The sequence below is a fragment of the Anolis sagrei genome, chromosome 9 (genome assembly GCF_037176765.1).
Source record: "Anolis sagrei isolate rAnoSag1 chromosome 9, rAnoSag1.mat, whole genome shotgun sequence".
Classification (NCBI taxonomy): Eukaryota; Metazoa; Chordata; class Lepidosauria; order Squamata; family Dactyloidae; genus Anolis; species Anolis sagrei.
In genome coordinates, this window is record NC_090029.1 from 32,960,884 (window position 1) to 32,983,708 (window position 22,825).

Below are 22,825 nucleotides of genomic sequence, written 5' to 3' on the forward strand. Positions count from 1 at the left end.
AAGAACAATTTTAACAAATATAAACTTATTAGTATTTCAATGGGAAGTGTGGACCTGATTTTGGCTGTTGAGATTGTTGTTGTTATTATTGTTGTTGTTGTTGTTGTTGTTGTTGTGTGGTTTCAAGTTGTTTCAGACTTAGTTTGACCCTGAGTGAGGGCTGGGTAAAAAACCTTGGAGGGCCGTATCCACCCCCTGGGCCTTAGTTTGAGAACCCCTGATATAGATGTTAGAGGTGCGGATTTTGACATGTGATTGTACATCTGTTTGTGGCTCATCTGCAACTAGTCTGTTGTGCCGATGGTGTGTCCTTTGGGTTGTATTTTGAGGGCTGACTTCTCCTATCGCTTGATTCTCCTTTATTAAACTGGCTGGCAGTATCTTTCTGATGGCAGCCAGGGAAAGACCCTGAGTTAAGTCATACTTCACACCCAGCCTTTATTGAAATACAGGCGGACAAACGTCAGCGTGCTGGAAGAAGCAAAGACCACCAGCACTGAAGCGATGGTCCTCTGCCATCAACTCTGCTGGACTGGCCATGTTGTCCGAATGCCCGATCACCATCTCCCAAAGCAGTTACTCTGCTTCGAACTCAAGAATGGAAAATGGAATGTTGTTGGGCAGGAAGAGAGATTTAAAGATGGACTCAAAGCCAACCTTACAAACTGTGACATAGACACTGTGAACTGGGAAGCCCTGGCCCTTGAGTGCTTAGCTGGAGGTCATGTCCAGTTGATGGTAGTTGGTAGTGCAGTGGTGGTTGGTAGTGAATGGTGGTGGCTAGTACACAGAAGGCCTAGTAGAATCATGACTAGTAGGACGATAATGCAGCAGAAGGCATGGAAGGGGTTAATCTTCCTCCTAGTTCTAAAGGGCAGAGTAATCTGTATGTAAAAACTTACAGCTAACAGCAGTAAGGATGGAGGCTTGCAGAGCCTAGCAGAGATGGCTCTTTGGGAGAAAAGTATCTGTTATACTTGGCTGTGGATGTTGGTGGTTTCTCTGCAGGTTTTGTGGATTTTGATGTCCTGAACTGTTTCATGAACTCTTGGAACCCTGTACCTTGAAGAACCTTGAACTCTGGTGAGCATCTTGGTGAATCCTGTTGCTCTTGCATACTGTTGGGAACCTTGATGTACCTTGAATTCCAGGACTGACTATTGACTACATATTTGGATCACCCTTAGGAGTTCAAGAGTGATCCAGATATGTAGTCAGTCTTGGAATTCAAGGTACATCAGCTCTTGACATTTGACTCCTCGACTGCAACCTTGGCTATGGTGTACTCTTTCTCCTGAACTGATGTTTGTAGTATGTAGTATTGTTATAAGTCTTTGCTTTGTATCTGCGGCTGTGTGCTATCTTTATGTTTTGAACTTGGACATTGAAAACAGCCAAATGAGTAAGTGCTGTTTTAAGTAAAATAGTTTTTGAGACAAGCTGGATGTTATTTTTGGTTCACCTCTGCCTGCATACTGGCAGAGCCCTGGATCCTGACATACAAAAACAAAATCACAACTCAGGTTTATATAACAACTTAAAAGTTACTAATCTCAAGGATAGTTAAGCCATATATGGTTTCCACTTGCCCATTATTGTTTCCTTTGTTTTAAATTTCAGCACCGTGAAGCTCCATATGAACAAAAATACGGTCTTCTATTTCTCCATGGGATGGAGGTTGCAATATTGCAAAGTTGCACACAATTTGGGGATCTTCGAGTTGACTCTCTTTAGCTGCTAAGCATGACCAGTGATCCAGGTCTTAATCGGCTGACAATTCACTGTCTGCCATCTTGAATGTGTGATAGCTCCATACAGCCTTGTGTTAAACTCCTGAAAGATTCAAAGTCCAACCTGTTCAGAAGTTATGTGTGTCCCCTCTGGCATGGAGCAAGCTGTGGCAATCTCCCAAAAGCCCCAAGGAATTTTAAACATAAAAGAATCCATCAAGATATATGCATTTGGAAGGTATATGACTGGACTTGCAACACAGCCAGGTCTGAGAAATGTGTATTTGCAAGCAAATAATACATTTTCTCTTAAAAAAATATTTTTCATTCTTGCTTATATCTTTTTCATTTTCAGCAGTTTTGAGAGACAGTTTTTCTCCCTCTTTGTTATGCAAATGTGTTGTTTCTTCCACAAGAGCATACTTGATTTCCACTGCTACATTTCATTCCTCTTGCTCCTTATGGTGGTCTTAAGATGGCAAACCACCAATGCCTTCTTGAAACCTCATACGCTGTGTCTAGGTTGGTTCATCAGGTGCTCTGCCATGGCTGACTTCTCTGGCTGAAGTAGTCTGAAGTGCCTTTCATGTTCTTTGATTCATGTTTGGGCAGAGCTGCGTTTGGTGGTCCCGATGTAGACTTGTCTACAGCTGCATCATATACAGTAGATACTTGCAGCTGTGGACAAGTCTACATAGGGACCACCAAACGCAGCATTGCCCAAACAAATCAAGGAACATGAAAGTCACTTCAGACTACTTCAGCCAGAGAAGTCAGCCATAGCAGAGCACCTGATGAATCAACCTGGACACAGAATATTATTTGAAAACATGGAAATGCTGGACCACTCTCACAATCATTATGTCAGACTACACAGAGAAGCCGTTGAAATCCACAAGCATGTGGACAATGCAACTCCTGGAACAATTCCATCAGCGTTGCCTCCAAAAAATCCTGCAAATCTCTTGGGAGGACAGGTGGACAAATGTCAGCGTGCTGGAAGAAGCAAAGACCACCAGCATTGAAGCGATGGTACTCCACCATCAACTCTGCTGGACTGACCACGTTGTCTGGATGCCCAACCACCGTCTCTCAATTACATCCTGCATATCAGATATTTACATTATGATTCTGAATTGGAGAAAGATTACAATTATGAAGTTACAACGCAAATAATTTTATGATTGGGGGTCACCACAACATAAGGAACTGCATTAGGAAGGTTGAGAACCACTGGCATAGTAGTAACATTGCTAATCAAGGTAGTCAGTTGAAACATTCACACCTTGCTCCAGCAGACAAGAGTTCTTTGTCCCACCCTGGTAATTCCACAGATATATAAACCCTTTTCCCTAGTTCCAACAGACCTCACTACCTCTGAGGATGCTTGCCATAGATGCAGGCGAAACATCAGGAGAGAATGCCCCTAGAACATGGCCATATAGCCCGAAAAAACCTACAACAACCTAGTTAACATTGATCTATCCTAGAATCATAGAATCATAGAATCAAAGAGTTGGAATAGACCTCATGGGCCATCCAGTCCAACCCCCTGAAGCAGGAATATTGCATTCAAAGCACCCCTGACAGATGGCCATCCAGCCTCTGTTTAAAAGCTTCCAAAGAAGGAGCCTCCACCACACTCCAGGGCAGAGAGTTCCACTGCTGAACAGCTCTCACAGTCAGGAAGTTCTTCCTCGTGTTCAGATGGAATCTCCTCTCTTGTAGTTTGAAGCCATTGTTCCGCGTCCTAGTTTCCAAGGAAGCAGAAAACAAGCTTGCTCCCTCCTCCTCCCTGTGGCTTCCTCTCACATATTTATATATGGCTATCGTGTCTCCTCTCAGCCTTCTCTTCTTCAGGCTAAACATGCCCAGCTCCTTAAGCCGCTCCTCATAGGGCTTGTTCTCCAGACCTTTGATCATTTGAGTCGCCCTCCTGTGGACACATTCCAGCTTGTCAATATCTCTCTTGAATTGTGGTGCCCAGAATTTGACACAATATTCCAGGTGTGGTCTAACCAAATACGATATATACAGATAATTGCTGCAGCGTAGCCTCTCCTTAGCCCTTTCTCTGTTAGCTCAAGCTCTTAACAACATATGGTCATTAGTTTTCTTCTGCTCCCCCTTTGAGCGTTTTTTCTTCTTCTAAATTAATGTTATGCAACGATTTGTTGCATTTGTGCCCACAGGAATACATATTAATGCTCCCTTTGTGGTTTTTGGGCTAGAACAATGGCAGGAGCCAAGTTTGTATAGTATGGCCTGGATCCAGTTCTGCCCGAACTGGTTGACTCTGAGTAAGTTGTCTGGCGCCCTTGCACTGAAACGAACCAGAGCAGAAATTGGGCGAAACAAGCCAGGACCCTGGAAAACCTGAGGCTAGATCTTAACAGCTTTCCTGGGAAAAGTGCCATACGCTAATTATTTTATGTTGTAACAATTTTCCAGATTCTATCTTGGACGATGGCTGTGTCCAGACAGCCGCTTCAGCCACAGCTACAGAGTTTATTTAGCTTTCAGGTTTGTTGGTGATGTTGATTTATTTCCATACGTTTCATTTGGACACTGAGCGGCTCAAAATAACAATGGCTGGTTTTCCCCCCATTTTAGTCTCATAAGAAACCTGTAAGATGATGGGGGAAATGATTACATCGACAACATCCTGTGAGCTTCATTATTGAATAAGTAATATAAGAAGCTGCCTTGTAAAGTGTCAGACAGTTGATCTATCTGGCTCTGTACTGTTTCCACTAGCATGGATGGATCCAGTATCTGCTATCTATAGACAGATGTATGTTGTTGTTCATTCGTTCAGTCGTCTCCGACTCTTCGTGACCTCATGGACCAGCCCACGCCAGAGCTCCCTGTCGGCCGTCACCACCCCCAGCTCCTTCAAGGTCAGTCCAGTCACTTCAAGGATGCCATCCATCCATCTTGCCCTTGGTCGGCCCCTCTTCCTTTTGCCTTTCACTTTCCCCAGCATCATTCCCTTCTCTAGGCTTTGCTGTCTCCTCATGATGTGGCCAAAAGACTTCAACTTGGTCTCTAGTATCCTTCCCTCCAGTGAGCAGCCGGGCTTTATTTCCTGGAGGATGGACTGGTTGGATCTTCTCGCAGTCCAAGGCACTCTCAGCACTTTCCTCCAACACCACAGCTCAAAAGCACCGATCTTCCTTCGCTCAGTCTTCCCTAAGGTCCAGCTCTCACATCCATAGGTGACTACAGGGAAGACCATGGCTTTGACTATGCAGATCTTTGTTGCCAGTCTGATGTCTCTACTCTTCACTATTTTATCGAGACTGGACATTGCTCTCCTCCCAAGAAGAAATCTTCTGATTTCCTGGCCACAGTCTGCATCTGCAGTAATCTTTGCACCTAGAAATACAAAGTCTGTCACGGCCTCCACATTTTCTCCCTCTATTTCCCAGTTGTCAATAATTCTTGTTGCCATAATCTTGGTTTTTTTTATGTTTAGTTTCAACCCGGCTTTTGCGCTTTCTTCTTTCGCCTTGATTCGAAGGCTCCTCAGCTCCTCCTCGCTTTCAGCCATCAGAGTGGTGTCATCTGCATATCTGAGGTTGTTAATGTTTCTTCCAGCCATTTTCACCCCAGCCTTGCATTCATCAAGACCCGCACATCGCATGATGTGTTCTGCATACAAGTTAAAAAGGTTGGGTGAGAGGATGCAGCCTTGCCGGATGCCTTTCCCAATCTTGAACCCGTCTGTTGTTCCGTGGTCAGTTCTGACTGTGGCTCCTTGGTCCTTGTACAGATTCCTCAGGAGAGAGGGAAGGGGGCTTGGGATGCCCATCCCACTAAGAACTTGCCACAATTTATTATGATCCACACAGTCCAAGGCTTTAGAATAGTCAATGAAGCAGAAGTAGATGTTTTTCTGAAACTCCCTGCCTTTCTCCATTATCCAGCATCCGGATATTGGCAATCTGGTCTCTCGTTCCTTTGCCTTTTCTAAACCCAGCTTGAACATCTGGCAGCTCTCGCTCCATGTCTTGCTGGAGTCTTCCTTGCAGGATCTTGAGCATTACCTTACTGGCATAAGAAATAAGGGCCACTGTACGGAAGTTGGAGCAGTCTTTCGCATTTCCCTTTTTTGGTATGGGGATGTAAGACAGATGTATACCTCTCATGAAAGGTGACTACTTTTTGAGTGCTTTCTTCTCTACCCTCTCACTTCCTTCAGCAGAAGCCCCTTGAAACTCTGGCTCCAACTAAATGGACTATGTAATGCAGTTCAAAGTTATCTTCAAACTGCAGCGGCTAGACCGCAAACGGCCACTAAAGCACTGTTGTAGAACAGCCAGAGGCTGATAGTTAACTGAAGATTTAGAGAGGATTGTGGCTTTTGTGTGGCACAAAGTGATGAGCCTTCAAGTCTGGTTCTTCAAATGATGGTTCTCTGTGAAAAAATCTCACTCGGAAAATGCAGGGCCTCAAGACCAATGAGAGGAGCCAGAAGTAGCAATAGTAGATAAGGAATCAAGTGAAGAATTGAGTGATAGGGAGGGTTCCCAGGAGAAACCACCTATAGTGTTGGAGATCAACAAACGTCTTTGTTTACAAATCAGAGCTGAAAATAGATTACGTCGATCGGAAAGATTAAATGGGAAAGTTGGGGAGAAAATTCATGGGAGACGTACTGCTTTCATGGGTTTTTATTAAACAACAAGTTGTTTATCTTAAGGGCAGTTCAGGCAACGCTGCATTTGAATGAGAAACTAAGACTAAGTTATCTTGTTTCTGGTTCAAGTCAAGCCTTTTTTAAATTCTAATATCCTGGAAGTTTTCTATGTTCTTGTTCATGTATTTCTGTATAAGTTTTTTGCAAGTTACGCCTTCTTGCTTGTGGACTGATGCTGTTCCTGTGACTTCTGGCTGTACCTGGAATTTGTCACCTTTGGAACCTGATTTTTTAAAATCGTGTCAGGAGCGACTTGAGAAACTGCAAGTTGCTTCTGGTATGAGAGAATTGGCCATCTGCAAGGACGTTGCCCAGGGGACGCCCGGATGATTTGATGTTTTTAATCATCCTTGTGGGAGGCTTTTCTTATGTCCACACATGAGGAGCTGGATCTGATAGAGGGAGCTCATCTGCTTCTCCCCGGATTCGAACCTGCGACCTGTCGGTCTTCAGTCCTGCCGGCACAGGGGTTTAACCCACTGCGTCACTGGGGGCTCCGTTGGGACCTGATGAGACATTTGGATTATTGTTTGGTTATCACCTGTTGCTAATCCTTTTTGGATTGTACATCTTCCTTTCTTATTCCTGATTTTATATGCTTTTAATGTGTTTTACAATAAACTGTTTGCTTATATTCCTGGACTCTTGTGTGGTGCGGTGGTCATAGGTGTTTCCAGGCCTGGAGTGCACCAAGCATGCAAAAGCAAACCCTTAATGTGCATCAGTGCTCTGTGGTTTGGTTATCACCGAAACACAACACCGCCTGAGCTCTGCGAGTGCAGCATTTTTCTGAATGAAGCAGAGTGTTTGAAGACTGGAGACCAAGGTGCTTGTCTATAAAGCTATTGTCCTCCCAACCTTGCTATATGCCTGTGAAACATGGACTGTCTACAGATGTCACATGCAACTCCTGGAACAATTCCATCAGTGCTGCCTCCGGAAAATCCCGCAAATCTCTTGGGAAGACAGGCGGACAAACGTCAGTGTGCTGGAAGAAGCAAAGACCACCAGCATTGAAGCGATGGTCCTCCACCATCAACTCCGCTGGACCAGCCACATTGTCCGGATGCCTGACCACCATCTCCCAAAGCAGTTGCTCTACTCCGAACTCAAGAACGGAAAACGGAATGTTGGTGGGCAGTAAAAGAGATTTAAAAATGGGCTCAAAGCCAACCTTAAAAACTCTGGCATAGACACTGAGAACTGGGAAGCCCTGGCCCTTGAGCGCTCCAGCTGGAGGTCAGCTGTGACCAGCAGTGCTGCAGAATTTGAAGAGGCACGGATGGCGGGTGAAAGAAAAAAACGTGCCAAGAGGAAGGTGCATCAAGCCAACCCCGACGAAGACCACCTTCCACCTGGAAACCAATGTCCTCACTGGGGAAGAAGATGCAGGTCAAGAATAGGGCTCCACAGCCACCTACGGACCCACAAGTATACTGCTGTGGAAGACCATCCTACTTGGCCACCAAGGGATCGCCTAAGATCATCACCATCCAGACCTCAAGTTGGTTCTAGGATTTCCTATGTAATCATCTGTACAGCGAAACCACTTTATTCCATACTGGTTTGAAACTGACTTAAGTGGTCAGTATAGATGTCCCATACATTGTATTTTCCTTCTACCAGATTTTGGTTCATACTACATCTGAACTAAACCAAGTTTGTTTGAAATTCGATGTGCAAGAGGTCCAGGGGCTTTTTTGTAAGTTCTGCTCCAATAATTTCTTCAGTTTAGTTTCCTAACATCTTAATCTCTCGGGGGGTTAAATCCTAAAGCTGTTGTTTTGGCTCTTAGATTCCAGATTAAATCGTATCATCTAGTTATTTATATATAAATATAAAACAATTATGATCCATCCAGTCATTCGGAGAACTGGGGAAGGGCATGTTGTAAAACAAGGATGAACTCTGGAACTCTCCTTTCATGTGAGAATTAGGGCAAGAACATGAAATGTAGCTAGATATGTCAGCGTAATTAGGAAGGCTGGAGTAATGGTAATTTAGTGTGAAATCTGGCTCTGATCTTACCTCATCCATGAATGTCTTGGATGGCTTTGGGCAAAGCTTTCCACCTTAACATCCACAACAGCAAAATGGAAATAATAAACAATGGATAATCTTACAGAATTGAGTTTTACATGAAGTACGTGAGGGGAAAGTATATATAGAATCATAGAATCAAAGAGTTGGAAGAGACCTCCTGGGCCATCCAGTCCAACCCCATTCTGCCAAGAAGCAGGAATATTGCATTCAAATCACCCCTGACAAATGGCCATCCAGCCTCTGCTTAAAAGCTTTCAAAGAAGGAGCCTCCACCACACTCCGGGGCAGAGAGTTCCACTGCTGAACGGCTCTCACAGTCAGGAAGTTCTTCCTCATGTTCAGATGGAATCTCCTCTCTTGTAGTTTGAAGCCATTGTTCCATTGCGTCCTAGTCTCCAAGGAAGCAGAAAACAAGCTTGCTCCCTCCTCCCTGTGGGTTCCTCACACATATTTATACATGGCTATCATATCTCCTCTCAGCCTTCTCTTCTTCAGGCTAAACATGCCCAGCTCCTTAAGCCGCTCCTCATAGGGCTTGTTCTCCAGACCCTTGATCATTTTAGTCGCCCTCCTCTGGACACATTCCAGCTTGTCAATATCTCTCTTGAATTGTGGTGCCCAGAATTGGACACAATATTCCAGGTGTGGTCTAACCAGAGCAGAATAGAGGGGTAGCATTACTTCCTTAGATATATAGATATATAGACTAACTGTCCTAGATATATAGACTAGCTGTCCCCCGCCACGCATTGCTGTGGCCCAGTCTGGTGATCTGGAAAATAAAGTAATGAGAAAGTGTTAGTTTCTAATATACCCAATTTTTTTCTGCTTGTGGGTAAACAGTATTTCTTGTTGTTTCTTTGTCAGTGTTGATGTGGAGATTGTCTAGTTTGCCTACTCTGGAACATGCCGCATATAATTTTCCTTCTTTAGGGCTCCCTTTCAAATCTATCATACTATATATCTCTCTCTGTGTGAATCATATAGATCTATATCTATGGCTGGATGGCTCTTTGTCAGGAGGGCTTTGATTACGTTTTCTTGTCCTGGTGAAGGGAGTTGGACTGGATGGCCTTAAGTATTTTCTGTTGGTCATGGGGGTTCTGGGTGGGAAGTTTGCCCCAATTCTGTCATTGGTGGGGTTCAGAATGCTCTTTGGTTGTAGGTGAACTATAAATCCCAGTAACTACAAATCCCAAATGTCAAGGTCTATTTTCCCCAAACTCCATCTGAGTTCACATTCGTGCATATGGGGTATTTGTGCCAAGTTTGGTCCAGATCCATCATCGTTTGAGTCCACAGTGCTCTCTGGATGTAGGTGAACTACAACTCCCAAACTCAAGGTCAATACCCACCAAGCCCTTTTCTGTTGGTCATGGGAGTTCTGTGTGCCATGTTTGGATCAATTCCATCGTTGGTGGAGTTCAGAATGCTCTTTGATTGTAGGTGAACTATAAATCCCAAGAACTACAACTCCCAAATGACAAAATCAATTTTTTGAGTGATGGTCACTCCTTGGGTTAGTAGTTATCCTGTGGCAAAATTTGGCAGCAATTCGTCCAGTGCTTTTTGTTATGTTAATCCCACGAACGAACATTACATTTTTATTTATATAGATGGCAGGGGTTATTGTGGTATGGACTGATTGAAATCTAAATATTCTATAAACACCAGATCCTGTCTGATCTTGAAACTAAATAGGATCAGCTCTGGTTGATACTTGGATAGGAGACCGGCAATGAATCCTAGATGCTATAGGAAAGAGGAAGGGCAAAAACCAACCCTATTCTGCCAAGAAGCAGGAATATTGCACTCAAATCACCCCTGACAGATGGCCATCCAGCCTCTGTTTAAAAGCTTCCAAAGAAGGAGCCTCCACCACACTCCGGGGCAGAGAGTTCCACTGCTGAACGGCTCTCACAGTCAGGAAGTTCTTCCTCATGTTCAGATGGAATCTCCTTTCTTGTAGTTCGAAGCCATTATTCCTTGTCCTAATCTCCATGGAAGCAGAAAACAAGCTTGCTCCCTCCTCCCTGTGGCTTCCTCTCACATATTTATACATGGCTATCATGTCTCCTCTCAGCCTTCTCTTCTTCAGCCTAAACATGCCCAGCTCCTTAAGCCGCTCCTCATAGGGCTTGTTCTCCAGACCCTCCATGAACTTCATGAGTTTGCCAAAAATTGATAGATGATTTGAAGGCACATACAGAACACAATGCACTCTATTGGGGGTAATTTTTTTGGACAATTTTCAGAAACTTCCTTGTTGGAACAGTTTCAGTAGCTGCTAGTTTACTTCCAAAGTACTGGTTATAGCTGATTTTCCCCCCATGTCAGCAGCAACTTGAGAAACTGCAACACCAAAAAATTAGGGATAATGTATAAAAAGACAGATAATAGATGTTGGAAATGTAAAATACAAGAGGGTTCGTACTATCCTATGTGGTGGTCATGTGGAAAAACATCAGAATACTTGAAAATGGTTCACAATGAATGTAAAAAGATATTGAAAATTGATTATTTATCGTGTCATCCGCAACCAGAACATTGTATTACATTTCTAACAGAACAAAACAAACAAACAGATTAAAAACCCCCACAAATTTTGCAAACTTGGTAGCTGATTAAATGTCCTTTGACCAGTATCTGGCCACTTGCAGTGCTTCTGGTGTTGCCGCAAGAAGGTCCTCCCTGGTACATGTGGCAGGGCTCAGGTTGCATTGCAGCAGGTGGTCAGTGGTTTGTTCTTCTCCACACTCGCATGTCGTGGATTCAACTTTGTAGCCCCATTTCTTAAGATTGGCTCTGCATCTCGTGGTGCCAGAGCGCAATCTGTTCAGCGCCTTCCAAGTCGCCCAGTCTTCTGTGTGCCCAGGGGGGAGACTCTCATCTGGTATCAGCCACGGATTGAGGTTCTGGGTTTGAGCCTGCCACTTTTGGACTCTCGCTTGCTGAAGTGTTCCAGCGAGTGTCTCTGTAGATCTAAGAAAACTATTTCTTGATTTAAGTTGTTGATGTGCTGGCTGATACCCAAACAGGGGATGAGCTGGAGATGTCTCTGCCTTGGTCCTTTCACTATTGGCTGCTACTTCCCGGCAGATGTCAGGTGGTGCAATACCGGCTAAACAGTGTAATTTCTCAGGTGGTGTGGGGCACAGACACCCCGTGATATTGCGGCATGTCTCATTAAGAGCCACATCCACTGTTTTAGCGTGGTGAGATGTGTTCCACACTGGGCATGCATACTCAGCAGCAGAGTAGCATAGCGCAAGGGCAGATGTCTTCACTGTGTCTGGTTGTGATCCCCAGGTTGTGCCAGTCAGCTTTCGTATGATATTGTTTCTAGCACCCACTTTTTGTTTGATGTTCAGGCAGTGCTTCTTGTAGGTCAGAGCACGGTCCAGAGTGACTCCCAAGTATTTGGGTGCGCTGCAATGCTCCAGTGGGATTCCTTCCCAGGTCATCCCCAGAGCTCGGGATGCTTGTCTGTTCTTAAGGTGAAAGGCACATGTCTGTGTTTTAGATGGGTTGGGGATCAGCTGGTTTCCCCTGTAATAGGCAGTAAGGGCACCTAGAGCTTCTGTTCAACCATCTCAAAGCTCCCTGCTTGAGTGGTAATGGCACGATCATCAGCATAGATGAAATTATTGGGGTGAAAGGAGGAAGAACGGAAGTCACAACTCTAATTGCCTGGCATAAATACCATTTTCCAAAACAGTTATGACTCTAGCAGGTCATGCTTTTACCAAGAGATTATGGCATCATTTTTCAAAAAGGTTATGACTTCTAACAAGGTCATGCCTTTCCAAAAATCATAAAGTCTCCAAAAGGTTCTGGAGATCTCCATTTTCCAAAACATACAAATCACCACTGTTGTTAGCTGTGCTTCAATTTGTGATGCGAGCTGCAATGGGTTTAAGTTGGGAGAAAAAGTGGGATACAAATAAAATGTATCTGCAATGAAAACATAAATTACAACTAACTGCCTACAGTGCAATAAGGGTCTTTGGACCACAATAAAATGTTGTTGTTGTTGAACTAATCACAAACTAAAACAAAGTTGTACACCTACTATTTGAACCTTCTATATTTTCAGTGTACATGAAAGGAGGGAGATTGCCAGGAATTGAATTTACTATTGGAACCATTTCTAAAATAATTGCATTCCTCCTTCAGTTTGTTTATGTTGCACCTACTTTGCCTTATGCAAAGACACCACGTTAATTTACCCAGGACTGCCAAGTCGTATGACTTCATAAGCCATGCTTGCAGCTGAGGGATATAGTTTATTTTCCAGTACTTGGAAAAGTCTTAGTGCTGTGATCATGCAAACAATTAATATTTCATTATCTTTCAGGACTGCAGCTTTCTATTGAGTTAATCTCTTGGTGACTTCCATTGCAGAGCTATTTTTTGTCCTACCACTTAAGGGATGTGAGAAAAATGGCAAAGTTTTAATTTTAAAATTTCGTAATATGTTTGGTAGGGCCTAAATATCCCATCTGATATTGGAAGCTAAGCAGAGTGACCTATGGAGTGGTTAGTACTGGAGTGGGAGTCTGTCAACAAATACCAAGTGCTGCAGACTGTATTTGGGTTCTCGGTGTAGTCTGAGAACACAGAAATGGTGGACCACTATGCCGTCGCGCCTGGGGGCTATAACTCGTAGTGAAAGCGACATAGACGTGACCTCTTTCCCCCAGGGGATTGCTTCTTGCCTTCCTTTAAAGAACTGGAACTCCCAAGGACCAAAACACTGTAGATAACTCAAAATAGGTTTTATTGTCCACAAAGAGTTATCCCTTTAATGCAATAAGCTGGAAGTTTCAAAGGGTTAAAGGAAATATACATTACAGTCTCTGGTTGTCTTGGGTCCAAGGAGATTTCGCAGCTGAGAATATTTTCCTGTTCCCTCTTTTCTCAATGGCTGTGAAGGTCGGAACAAACACAACCCCCAGTCCAATGGCCTATGTTGAAGGCACAGAGTCTTCCTTTTGATGCCAAAGGACCAGTTTGAAGGCGTTTGGGTCTCCTCAACGTTGTCCAGGGTTATCTGATCATGAAGTATGAGTCCCAAGGGTAAAAACCTTAGAATTGGTGATGAGAGGTAACTTAATTAAGGGCTTTAGAGCCAAGTCTCTTTCTCACGTCTATCTGATAGAAGGTTTGATGGTAGAATGGAAAAAAGAAAAGCTCTGCCCTCCTCCAGGAAGAGGTGGAGCCAAGCAATTAAGCTGAGGAAGCAATATAACTGGTGCAAACAACATTGATTGACAGCTATAAATATCTAATCAATTCAACTATACATTTACAAACTAGGCAAGTTTGGGCATGCTATACAGTTTAAACCTTTGCACTTTAAAGTTCTGCACACAAGTGGTGCCACTCGCGCCGTCACAACCACTCTTGTTGTTGATTCGTTCAGTCGTTTCCGACTCTTCATGACCTCATGGACCAACTCACGACAGAGCTCCCTGTTGGCTGTCACCACCCCCTGCTCCTTCAAGGTCAATCCAGTCAATCCAGTCAAGGATTCCATCCATCCATCCATCTTGCCCTTGGTCGCCTCCTCTTCCTTTTTCCTTCCATTTTCCCCAGCATACAACTATCATATCAGGCTACACAGAGAAGCCATTGAAATCCACAAACATGTGGACAATTTCAACAGAAAGGAAGAAATCTGGCTACCAATATTTAAAAAACCCTCAATTCATAACAGTAAACTAAGAACAACACTCAAAAACAGGGGAATTCCAGACAAGAAAAAATCAGGGCCAGCTAATCACCTCCTAACAAAGGATTCCTCCAGGCAGTAAGAAGCCAGACCTTGAAACTGCTAGGTCATTCAATGCTAATCAAGATAGTCAACTGAAACATTCACACCTACCTCAAACAGATAGGAGTTCTTTTTCCCACCCTGGAAATTCCATCTATATAAATAAAAAATGTAATGTTAGTTTGTGAGATTAATATAACTCAAAAACGACTGGACGAATTGACACCAAATTTGGACACAATACACCTATCAGGCCAACGAGTGACCATCACTCATAAAAACACTGAAAAACACAGCGGAAAGGACTTAAAGGGCCAAAAAAGCAAAAAGACGCTACAGCGCATGCGCAGATATGACTCTCCTGGCAAACAAAACACACAATAGCATATCCACACTCCCTTCTGGACAACAAGCTCCTAGACCAGGCTCTTTAGGAGAGGAGGATGCTCCAAATGCACTGCTTCCAAGCTGTAAGCTTTTTTCTCCTTGGATTTCTTTGAGAGCATCCTAATCCCGGCGTATTTCCAATTTTCTCTTCCTGGACTGCAACTCCCAGCAATTCTCCAGATAGATAGATTGGATAGAGATAGGTAGGTAGGTAGGTAGATAGATAGATAGATGGATCAGGAGGACTGCTGGGAGTTGCAGTCCAAGAATAGGTAGAGAAGGAAGAAAGAGAAAGAGGAAGGGAGAGAGAAGGGGAAAAGGAAGGGAAGAGGAAGAGAAGGAAGGAAGGAGAGAAGGAAAGGAAAAAAAGGGAAGGAGGGAGAGAAAGAAAGAAGGAGAGAAAGAGGGAGGGAAGGTTGAACACAGCAACACATGGCAGGTATAGTAAAGGTAAAGGTAGTCCCCTGACATTAAGTCCAGTCATGTCTGACTCTGGGGTGTGGTGCTCATCTCCATTTCTAAGCCGAAGAGCCAGCGTTGTCCGTAGACACCTCCAAGGTCATGTGCCCGGCATGACTGCATGGAGCACTGTTACCTTCCCGCTGGAGCGGTACCTATTCATCTACTCACATTTGCATGTTTTCGAACTGCTAGGTTGGCAGAAGCTAGGGCTGACAGCGGTAGCTCACGCCGCTCCCCAGAATCGAACCGCTAGTAGATATATAAACCCTGTTTGCCTACTTTCCAACAGACCTCATGACCTCTGAGGATGGCTGCTATAGTTGCAGGTGAAATGCCAGGAGATAATGCTTCTGGAACATGGCCCTACGACCCGGAAAACTCACAACAACCCACCTATCAATATATGGCAATTCCATAAATTTAGAAATTTGTCTTAGGAAAGAATACTCTGAGATCATTTTGTTAGTTCATCCTGCAGCACTTGGTATTTGTTGACAGTCTCCTGCTCAAGTACTAACCACTCCAGAGATCACTCTGCTTAGCTTCCAAAATTAGTGATTCCAGCCATGGAAACCTTTGACAATATATTGATAGGTGGTTTGAAAGCATGCACATATCCATAATGTATGCAATGAGGAAATTTTGTTATTTTTACTCCATCACATATTAGTGGTAGCACAAGGAAAATGCACTTTTGACGTTATGAATATTGTTTCATGCCTTCTTTATAGTAGCTGTAACTTGATCCCATTTCATCTTTTGCAGACGAGAGCAGAGCAGTCCCAAGGTGCCTACTTCTTGCCCGAATTTGCACTCTCCCCACAAGGAAGTTTCTTGGAAGACACCGCGGGAGAACAGTTCCTTACCTACCGCTACGATGACCAGGTTTGTCTCCCAAATATAAAAATAATGGTGTTCCTTTCTTCGGGCTATATGGCCATGGTCTAGAGGCATTCTCTCCTGACGTTTCGCCTGCATCTATGGCAAGCATCCTCAGAGGTAGTGAGGTCTGTTGGAACTAGGAAAAAGGGTTTTTATATCCTTTGTCTCACCCTGGTCATTCCACAGATATATAAACCCTTTTCCCTAGATCCAACAGACCTCACTACCTCTGAGGATGCGTGCCACAGATGCAGGTGAAATGTCAGGAGAGAATGCCTCTAGACCATGGCCATAAAGCCCGAAAAAACCTACAACAACCCAGTGATTCCGGCCATGAAAGCCTTCGACAATACGGTGTTCCTTTCATCTCTTGAGTGAGACTCTGGGAAATGTGTGATCCCAAGACAGAGCATTCTCTAAAGTCTGGTACATATTTTGAAAGGGAACCAGGCCACAATTAATCCTTATTTATTTATTTACTATATTTATAGCCCAACTTTCTCAGCCATACAGCGACTCAAGGCGGGTTACAGATTGGCACAATTCAATGTCAGGCATTCATAAAAGTGCCATTAAAAACAATCAACATTACAATATGAAACATAAATGAAAACCATTAAAGCATATAATCATTGGTGTCATCCTGTTAAAAACGTTATCCAGTAACATCGTCTGGCCATTCCATGTTCATCATTAATAGTTCCATGTTATTTATTCTGCTGCATTCTCAAAAACTTGCTCAAAGAGCCAGGTCTTTACTTTTTTCCAGAAAGTCAGGAGGGACGGGGCCGATCTAATATCTAATATCCCTAGGGAGGGAGTTCCATAGCTGCAGGGCCACCACAGAGAAGTCCTTGTCCTTCGTCTCTGCCAGTCGCACTTGCAAGGCAGGTGGGATGGAGAGCAGGGCCTCCCCTGACGATCTTATGCTCCTAGATGGTTCATAGGAGGCAGGGGCAGCTCAACCCATTACGCAAAGTAAGCTTTTGCAGTATCATCTGCTCTTTCCCCGGATTCAAACCTGTGACTTGTCCGTCTTCAGTCCTGCCAGCACAAGGGTTCAATCCATTGCGCCACCGGGGGCTCCTTAATAATAATAATATCAATAATAATAAGCCAGTATGGGGAGCTGGAGCTGACAGAGGGAGCTCATCCACACTCTCCCCAGATTCGAACCTGTGACCTATCAGTCTTCAGTCCTGCCAGCACAAGAGTACGATCCATTGCACCACCAGGGCTCCTTAATAATAATAATAATAATAATAATAATAATAATAATAATAAAAAGAAGTCAGCATGGGGAGCTGGAGCTCACAGAGGGAACTCATCCACTCTCTCCCCGGATTCAAACCTGTGACTTGTCAGTCTTCAGTCCTGCCAGCACAAGTGTTCAATCCATTGTGTCACCGGAGGCTTCTTAATAATAATAATATCAATAATAATAAGTCACTATGGGGAGCTGGAGCTGACAGAGGGAGCTCATCTGCTCTTCCCCTGGATTCAAACCTGTGACCTGTCAGTCTTCAGTCCTGCCACCACAAGAGTTCAATCCATTGCACCACTGGGGGCTCCTTAATAATAATAATATCAATAATAATAAGTCACTATGGGGAGCTGGAGCTGACAGAGGGAGCTCATCTGCTCTCCCCCTGGATTCAAACCTGTGACCTGTCAGTCTTCAGTTCTGCCGCCACAAGGGTTCAATCCATTGCGCCACCAGGGGCTCCTTAATAATAATATCAATAATAATAATAAGTCAGCATGGGGAGCTGGAGCTGACAGAGGGAGCTCATCCGTGCTCTCCCCAGATTTGAACCTATGACCTGTTGGTCTTCAGTCCTGCCAGCACAAGGGTTTAACCCATTGTGCCACCGGGGCTCCATAGTAATGGTTTTTGGGTTTTTTTTGGTCGTGTGAGGAGTGACTTGAGAAACTGCAAGTCACTACTGTTGTGAGAGAATTGGCCGTCTGCAAGGACGTTGCCCAGGGGGCGCCTGGATGATTTGATGTTTTTATCATCCTTGTGGGAGGCTTCTCTCATGTCCCATAGTAATGGTGAGGCCATGGATCATATTTTCGTTTTTGTGGACCACTGGTGGTCCACGGAACATAGGTTGGGAAGCACTGCTCAAGTGGAGGGAATCATAGCTAGAAATGTTCACAGAAATCTATAACGACATTAAACTTCATAAAACATTAAAAACATGAAATTTTAATTTGATACAAAAAACACACTACATTTCTGGGCTGGTGGACACCAACTTATTAATCAGGAAACACAACACAGCTACGGTCATTGTGTTTGATATTTATTTATTTATTTACTATGCTTATATACCGCTGTATCTCAAGCCCGAGGGCGACTCACAGCGGTTTACAAACAGTAAAGACAATAAAAACAGCAATAGTTCAATAAACAATGACAATTAATTTACACATTTCCATTAATAACTAATAAGCAATCCCAATACACAATTATTACAAACCCCATCCCCGATCGCCTCATCATCCATGCATGATCCAAATTCATCGTCCATTGTTCCGTTCCTATGTTCCATTACCAGATTGCACTAAATTACTCAAACGCCTGCACAAACATCCAGGTCTTCAACTTTCTACGGAATGCCATGAGAGATGGTGCCAGCCTAATGTCTATAGCAGTGGTTCTCAACCTTCCTAATGCCGTGACCCCTTAATACAGTCCCCCATGTTGTGGTGACCCCCAACCATAACATTGTTTTCGTTGCTACTTCGTAACAGTCATTTTACTACTGTTATAAATCCTAATGTAAATATCTGATATGCAGGATGCATTTTCATTCACTGGGCCAAACTGGGCACAAATACCCAATACACCCAAATGTGAATGCTAGTGGGCTTGGGGGAGGATTGATTTTGTAATTTGGGAGTTGTAGTTGCTGGGATTTATAGTTCACTTATAATCAAAGAGCATTCTGAACTCCACCAGCGGTGGATTTGAACCAAACTTGGCTCTCATGACCAGTGGAAAACACTGGAAGGGTTTGACGGGCATTGACCTTGAGTTTGGGAGTTGTAGGTCACCTATATCCAGAGAGCACTGTGGACTCATGCAATGGTGGATCTGGACCAAACTTGGCATGAATACTCAATATGCCCAAATGTGAACACTGGTGGAGTCCGGGGAAAATAGATCTTGACATTTGGGAGTTGTAGTTGCTGGGATTTATAGTTCATTATAATCAAAGAACGTTCTGAACTCCACCAACGATAGAATAGGCTCAAACTTCCCACATGGAATCCCCATGACCATCAGAAAATACTGTGTTTTCTTATGGTCTTTGGCGACCCCTCTGACACCCCCTCGCGACCCCCTCAGGGGTCCCGACCCCCAGGTTGAGAAACACTGGTCCTCCACAGCCGAGGAGCCACCACCGGGAAGGCCCTATCTCTCGTCCCCGCCAACCGTGCTTGGGAGGCCGGCGGGATCGAGAGCAGGGCCTCCCCGGAAGATCTCAAAGTCCGGGTGGGTTCATAGGCCGAGATGCGGTCAGATATCAAACGAACCTACTTTTTGTCGACAGCATGGTGCATAGTCTTGAAAAAAAAATAGTCTTGAATGTAGGCTGTAAGTTTGCAGTATTTCCTTTCCTACCACTCAGGGAAAAAAAGGCAATATTAATTCTGACATCTGTTTTTCACGCCTTCCCTCACTTTATTTGGACGGCTGCCTGGCTAGTGCTGGAAAGTGACTGGGAGATGGAGCAAAGATGGCCTCAGGGTCTGTTCCCAACCGGTATGACATCTGGAATGCTATATATTGAGGATCAATTCAGAATTATAGTTTAATAAGAGCGACGTTCAAACAGTCGGCCTACAGCACAGCAAAACGGAGAGTGAATACTGCAAATGCCGCTGTCTGCGGAGGTGTCCGAAATGTCATTTGCAGAGGCTTCCCTTCCCATGTGGCTGTTTCCTCACTCTGCTCCCCGTATTGTTTTACATCTCATACTGATCTGAAGGCTTTACAAGATAGACAGTGAAGTCATAGTTGTAATAGATCCATAATCTTTATCTTTTGGGAAATTTTTAGTATGTCTGGGATTTTTTGTGTGACCGCCTTTTTTCATCCTCTTAAACAATGTGGACGTTTGAACTTCTTTGTTGACTTGTTCTTGCAGATTTCCATATGTCATTGCAGATTCTCTCTATTGCTTTACCCAAAGGGTCATAGTGATGTATCTCATGAGGAATTGTTTATATTTTTATTGTAGGATGTCATAATACTTAGCTGTCTTAAAAGGACAATATTCAAATTCAATATTCCAAGCACTATTTATCTGTCCGAAGCATCAAGGAGACATCATCGCTGATCTTCTCCCATACTTTCCAGATGAATCAGTTTTGACAGTTCCACTATTGTCTGTGGTAATACCGACCAGGCATTTACTACCGATCTTATCTTCCTAGAGATTGAAAAGAAATTGGTTGCTTTCTCATTTCCGTACACAAATATTAATTTTGCAGTGGGTTAAACCCGGTGGTGCAGTGGGTTAAACACTTGTGCCGGCAGGACTGAAGACCGACAGATCGCAGGTTTGAATAACAATAATAATAATAATCTTTATTTGTACCTCGCTACCATCTCCCCAAGGGACTCGGTGCGGCTTACATGATGCCGAACCCACAATACATCAGCAAAAAAAAAACAACAACAGTAATACAAAAACAGAAGACGGCCCGGAAGCTCCAATTAGTCCAACGGGCGGCAGCCATGATACTAACAGGAGCGGAGCGCAGGGAGCACACAACTCCTCTGCTGCACCAGCTCCACTGGCTGCCGATCTGCTACCGGGCTCAATTCAAAGTGCTGGCGTTGGCCTTTAAAGCCCTAAACGGTTCTGGCCCAACCTACCTATCCGAACGTATCTCGGCCTATCAGCCCACCAGGACCCTAAGATCTTCTGGGGAGGCCCTGCTCTCTATCCCGCCTGCTTCACAGGTGCGGCTGGCGGGGACGAGAGAAAGGGCCTTTTCTGTGGTGGCCCTTCGGCTTTGGAACGCCCTTCCCATGGAGGTAAGATCAGCCCCCTCGCTGATGGTGTTTCGAAAAAGACTGAAGACCTGGATGTTCAAACAGGCATTTGGCTAATTCGGTACAATGAACTGATGACTAAAGGATTGGTAATATGGACGATGAAATTGGATTATGATTTTAGTTAAGAGATGCACTGGATTATTATCGACGGGCCAATATTGTCTATTGTGTATGTTGTTTTTTATGGTTTTAAACTGAATATTGTTGTTGTTGTACTGTTGTAAACCGCGTTGAGTCACCAATTTAGGCTGAGAAACGGCTGTATACAAGCACAGTAATAAATAAATAAATAAATAAAATAAAACTCATAAACAAAAAATAGGCAGTAAACATCAACAATAACACAATAACTGTTCCGTCTCCCAGGAGACCGGATTTGTTGCCTTTTTTGGTTGCTTGATTTGGCTGCCTTTGCCTTTCTTTTAGAAGCTGCTGCAGCTTTGCAAGTCCTGGAGTTGCAGCCAAAGGCGGGGAAAAAGGGGAACCATCCTGCAAACTCTTTGCAGTGATTGGCTTAGGGAGCAGCTCTTAGAGCCTGCCCTTCTTCCTGGGGAGAGTTTTCCTTCTTAGAATCTCCCTACCCTGTTCAGTTCCAAAGAAGCCTTTTGGATGTTCTGAGAGCCAAATAGGGCAGCCCAGAAAAAAACCACCGCAAAAACTATTGAGAATTAAGATAAGTACAATTGAGATAGTATAGTTAGGTAAGCTAAATTAACAACTATTGAGATAAGAGTAATTGAGAACTATTGAATGGAGAAGTATTGGGTTAAGTATAGTGAGATAAGTTTAATTGACTATTGAGAGAACAATTGTATTGACTATTGGGAACAACTATTGAGAACAACTATTGAAATAAATAGACCCTTTGATGTTTAGACCTCGCAGTGGACTCCATTGTTGATTATCTCAATTTTCTCCAGAAAGCCCCAGCGGTTCGCCCAGACATAGGGACAGCACATCATAGTTTGTTTTATAAAGCATCTGGGTGTAACGGCACAATAACATTTAAAAATATGGCTGGGCCAAATGTAATGATTAAGATTTTAAAAATAATGCTGAGCAAGACCAGGTGAAATAGAACTAGGATAGAATATCGGAAAAGAATGGGGCGTACAGACAGTCCTAGATCACTAATAAAGTGCAATTAGGGACATATTGCTGGGAGTTTCCTTATTCTGGGAAGGCACACTGAATCCAAGGAGAGTGCGGATGAGCTCCCTTTATGAGCTCTGGGTCCCCATGCGGGGACATGAGAGAAGCCTCCCACAAGGATGGCAAAACATCAAATCATCTGGGCATCCCCTGGGCAATGTCCTTTCAGACGGCCAATTCTCTCACACCAGAAGCGACTTGATGTTTCTCAAGTCATTCCTGACACGAAAAATAAATTGCAGCTTCCAAGGCTGGCAACTTACCTAAGAAATACATGTATTTTCTGCTTTGCTATTTGCATTATTCAATTTTAGAGATCCACGCCTGTCTTGCATATCTATATAAATAAAAATGTAGTGTTAGTTTGTAGGATTAACACAACCCAAAAACCACTGGACGAATTGACACCAAATTTGGACACAAGACACCTATCAGGCCAACGAGTGACCATCACTCATAAAAACACTGAAAAACACAGTGGAAGAGACTTAAAAAGCCAAAAACTTAAAAATACATTACAACGCATGCACAAAACCAAATATATATACACAAACACACATACACACATATACACAAATATATATAACCCTGCTATATGCTTGCGAGAAAACCAA

At 43.7% G+C, this 22,825-nt stretch overlaps 1 protein-coding gene across 1 annotated transcript in view; it reads left to right on the forward strand.

Moving 5' to 3' along the window:
* The window catches only part of ADAMTSL3 (ADAMTS like 3), a 218,405-nt gene that overhangs the window by 29,741 nt on the left and 165,839 nt on the right, over positions 1–22,825 (forward strand). The window contains exon 3 of the mRNA XM_067471432.1: positions 15,866–15,985. Coding sequence (XP_067327533.1) covers positions 15,866–15,985 — 120 coding nt within the window. The remainder of the gene's footprint in view (positions 1–15,865; positions 15,986–22,825) is intronic.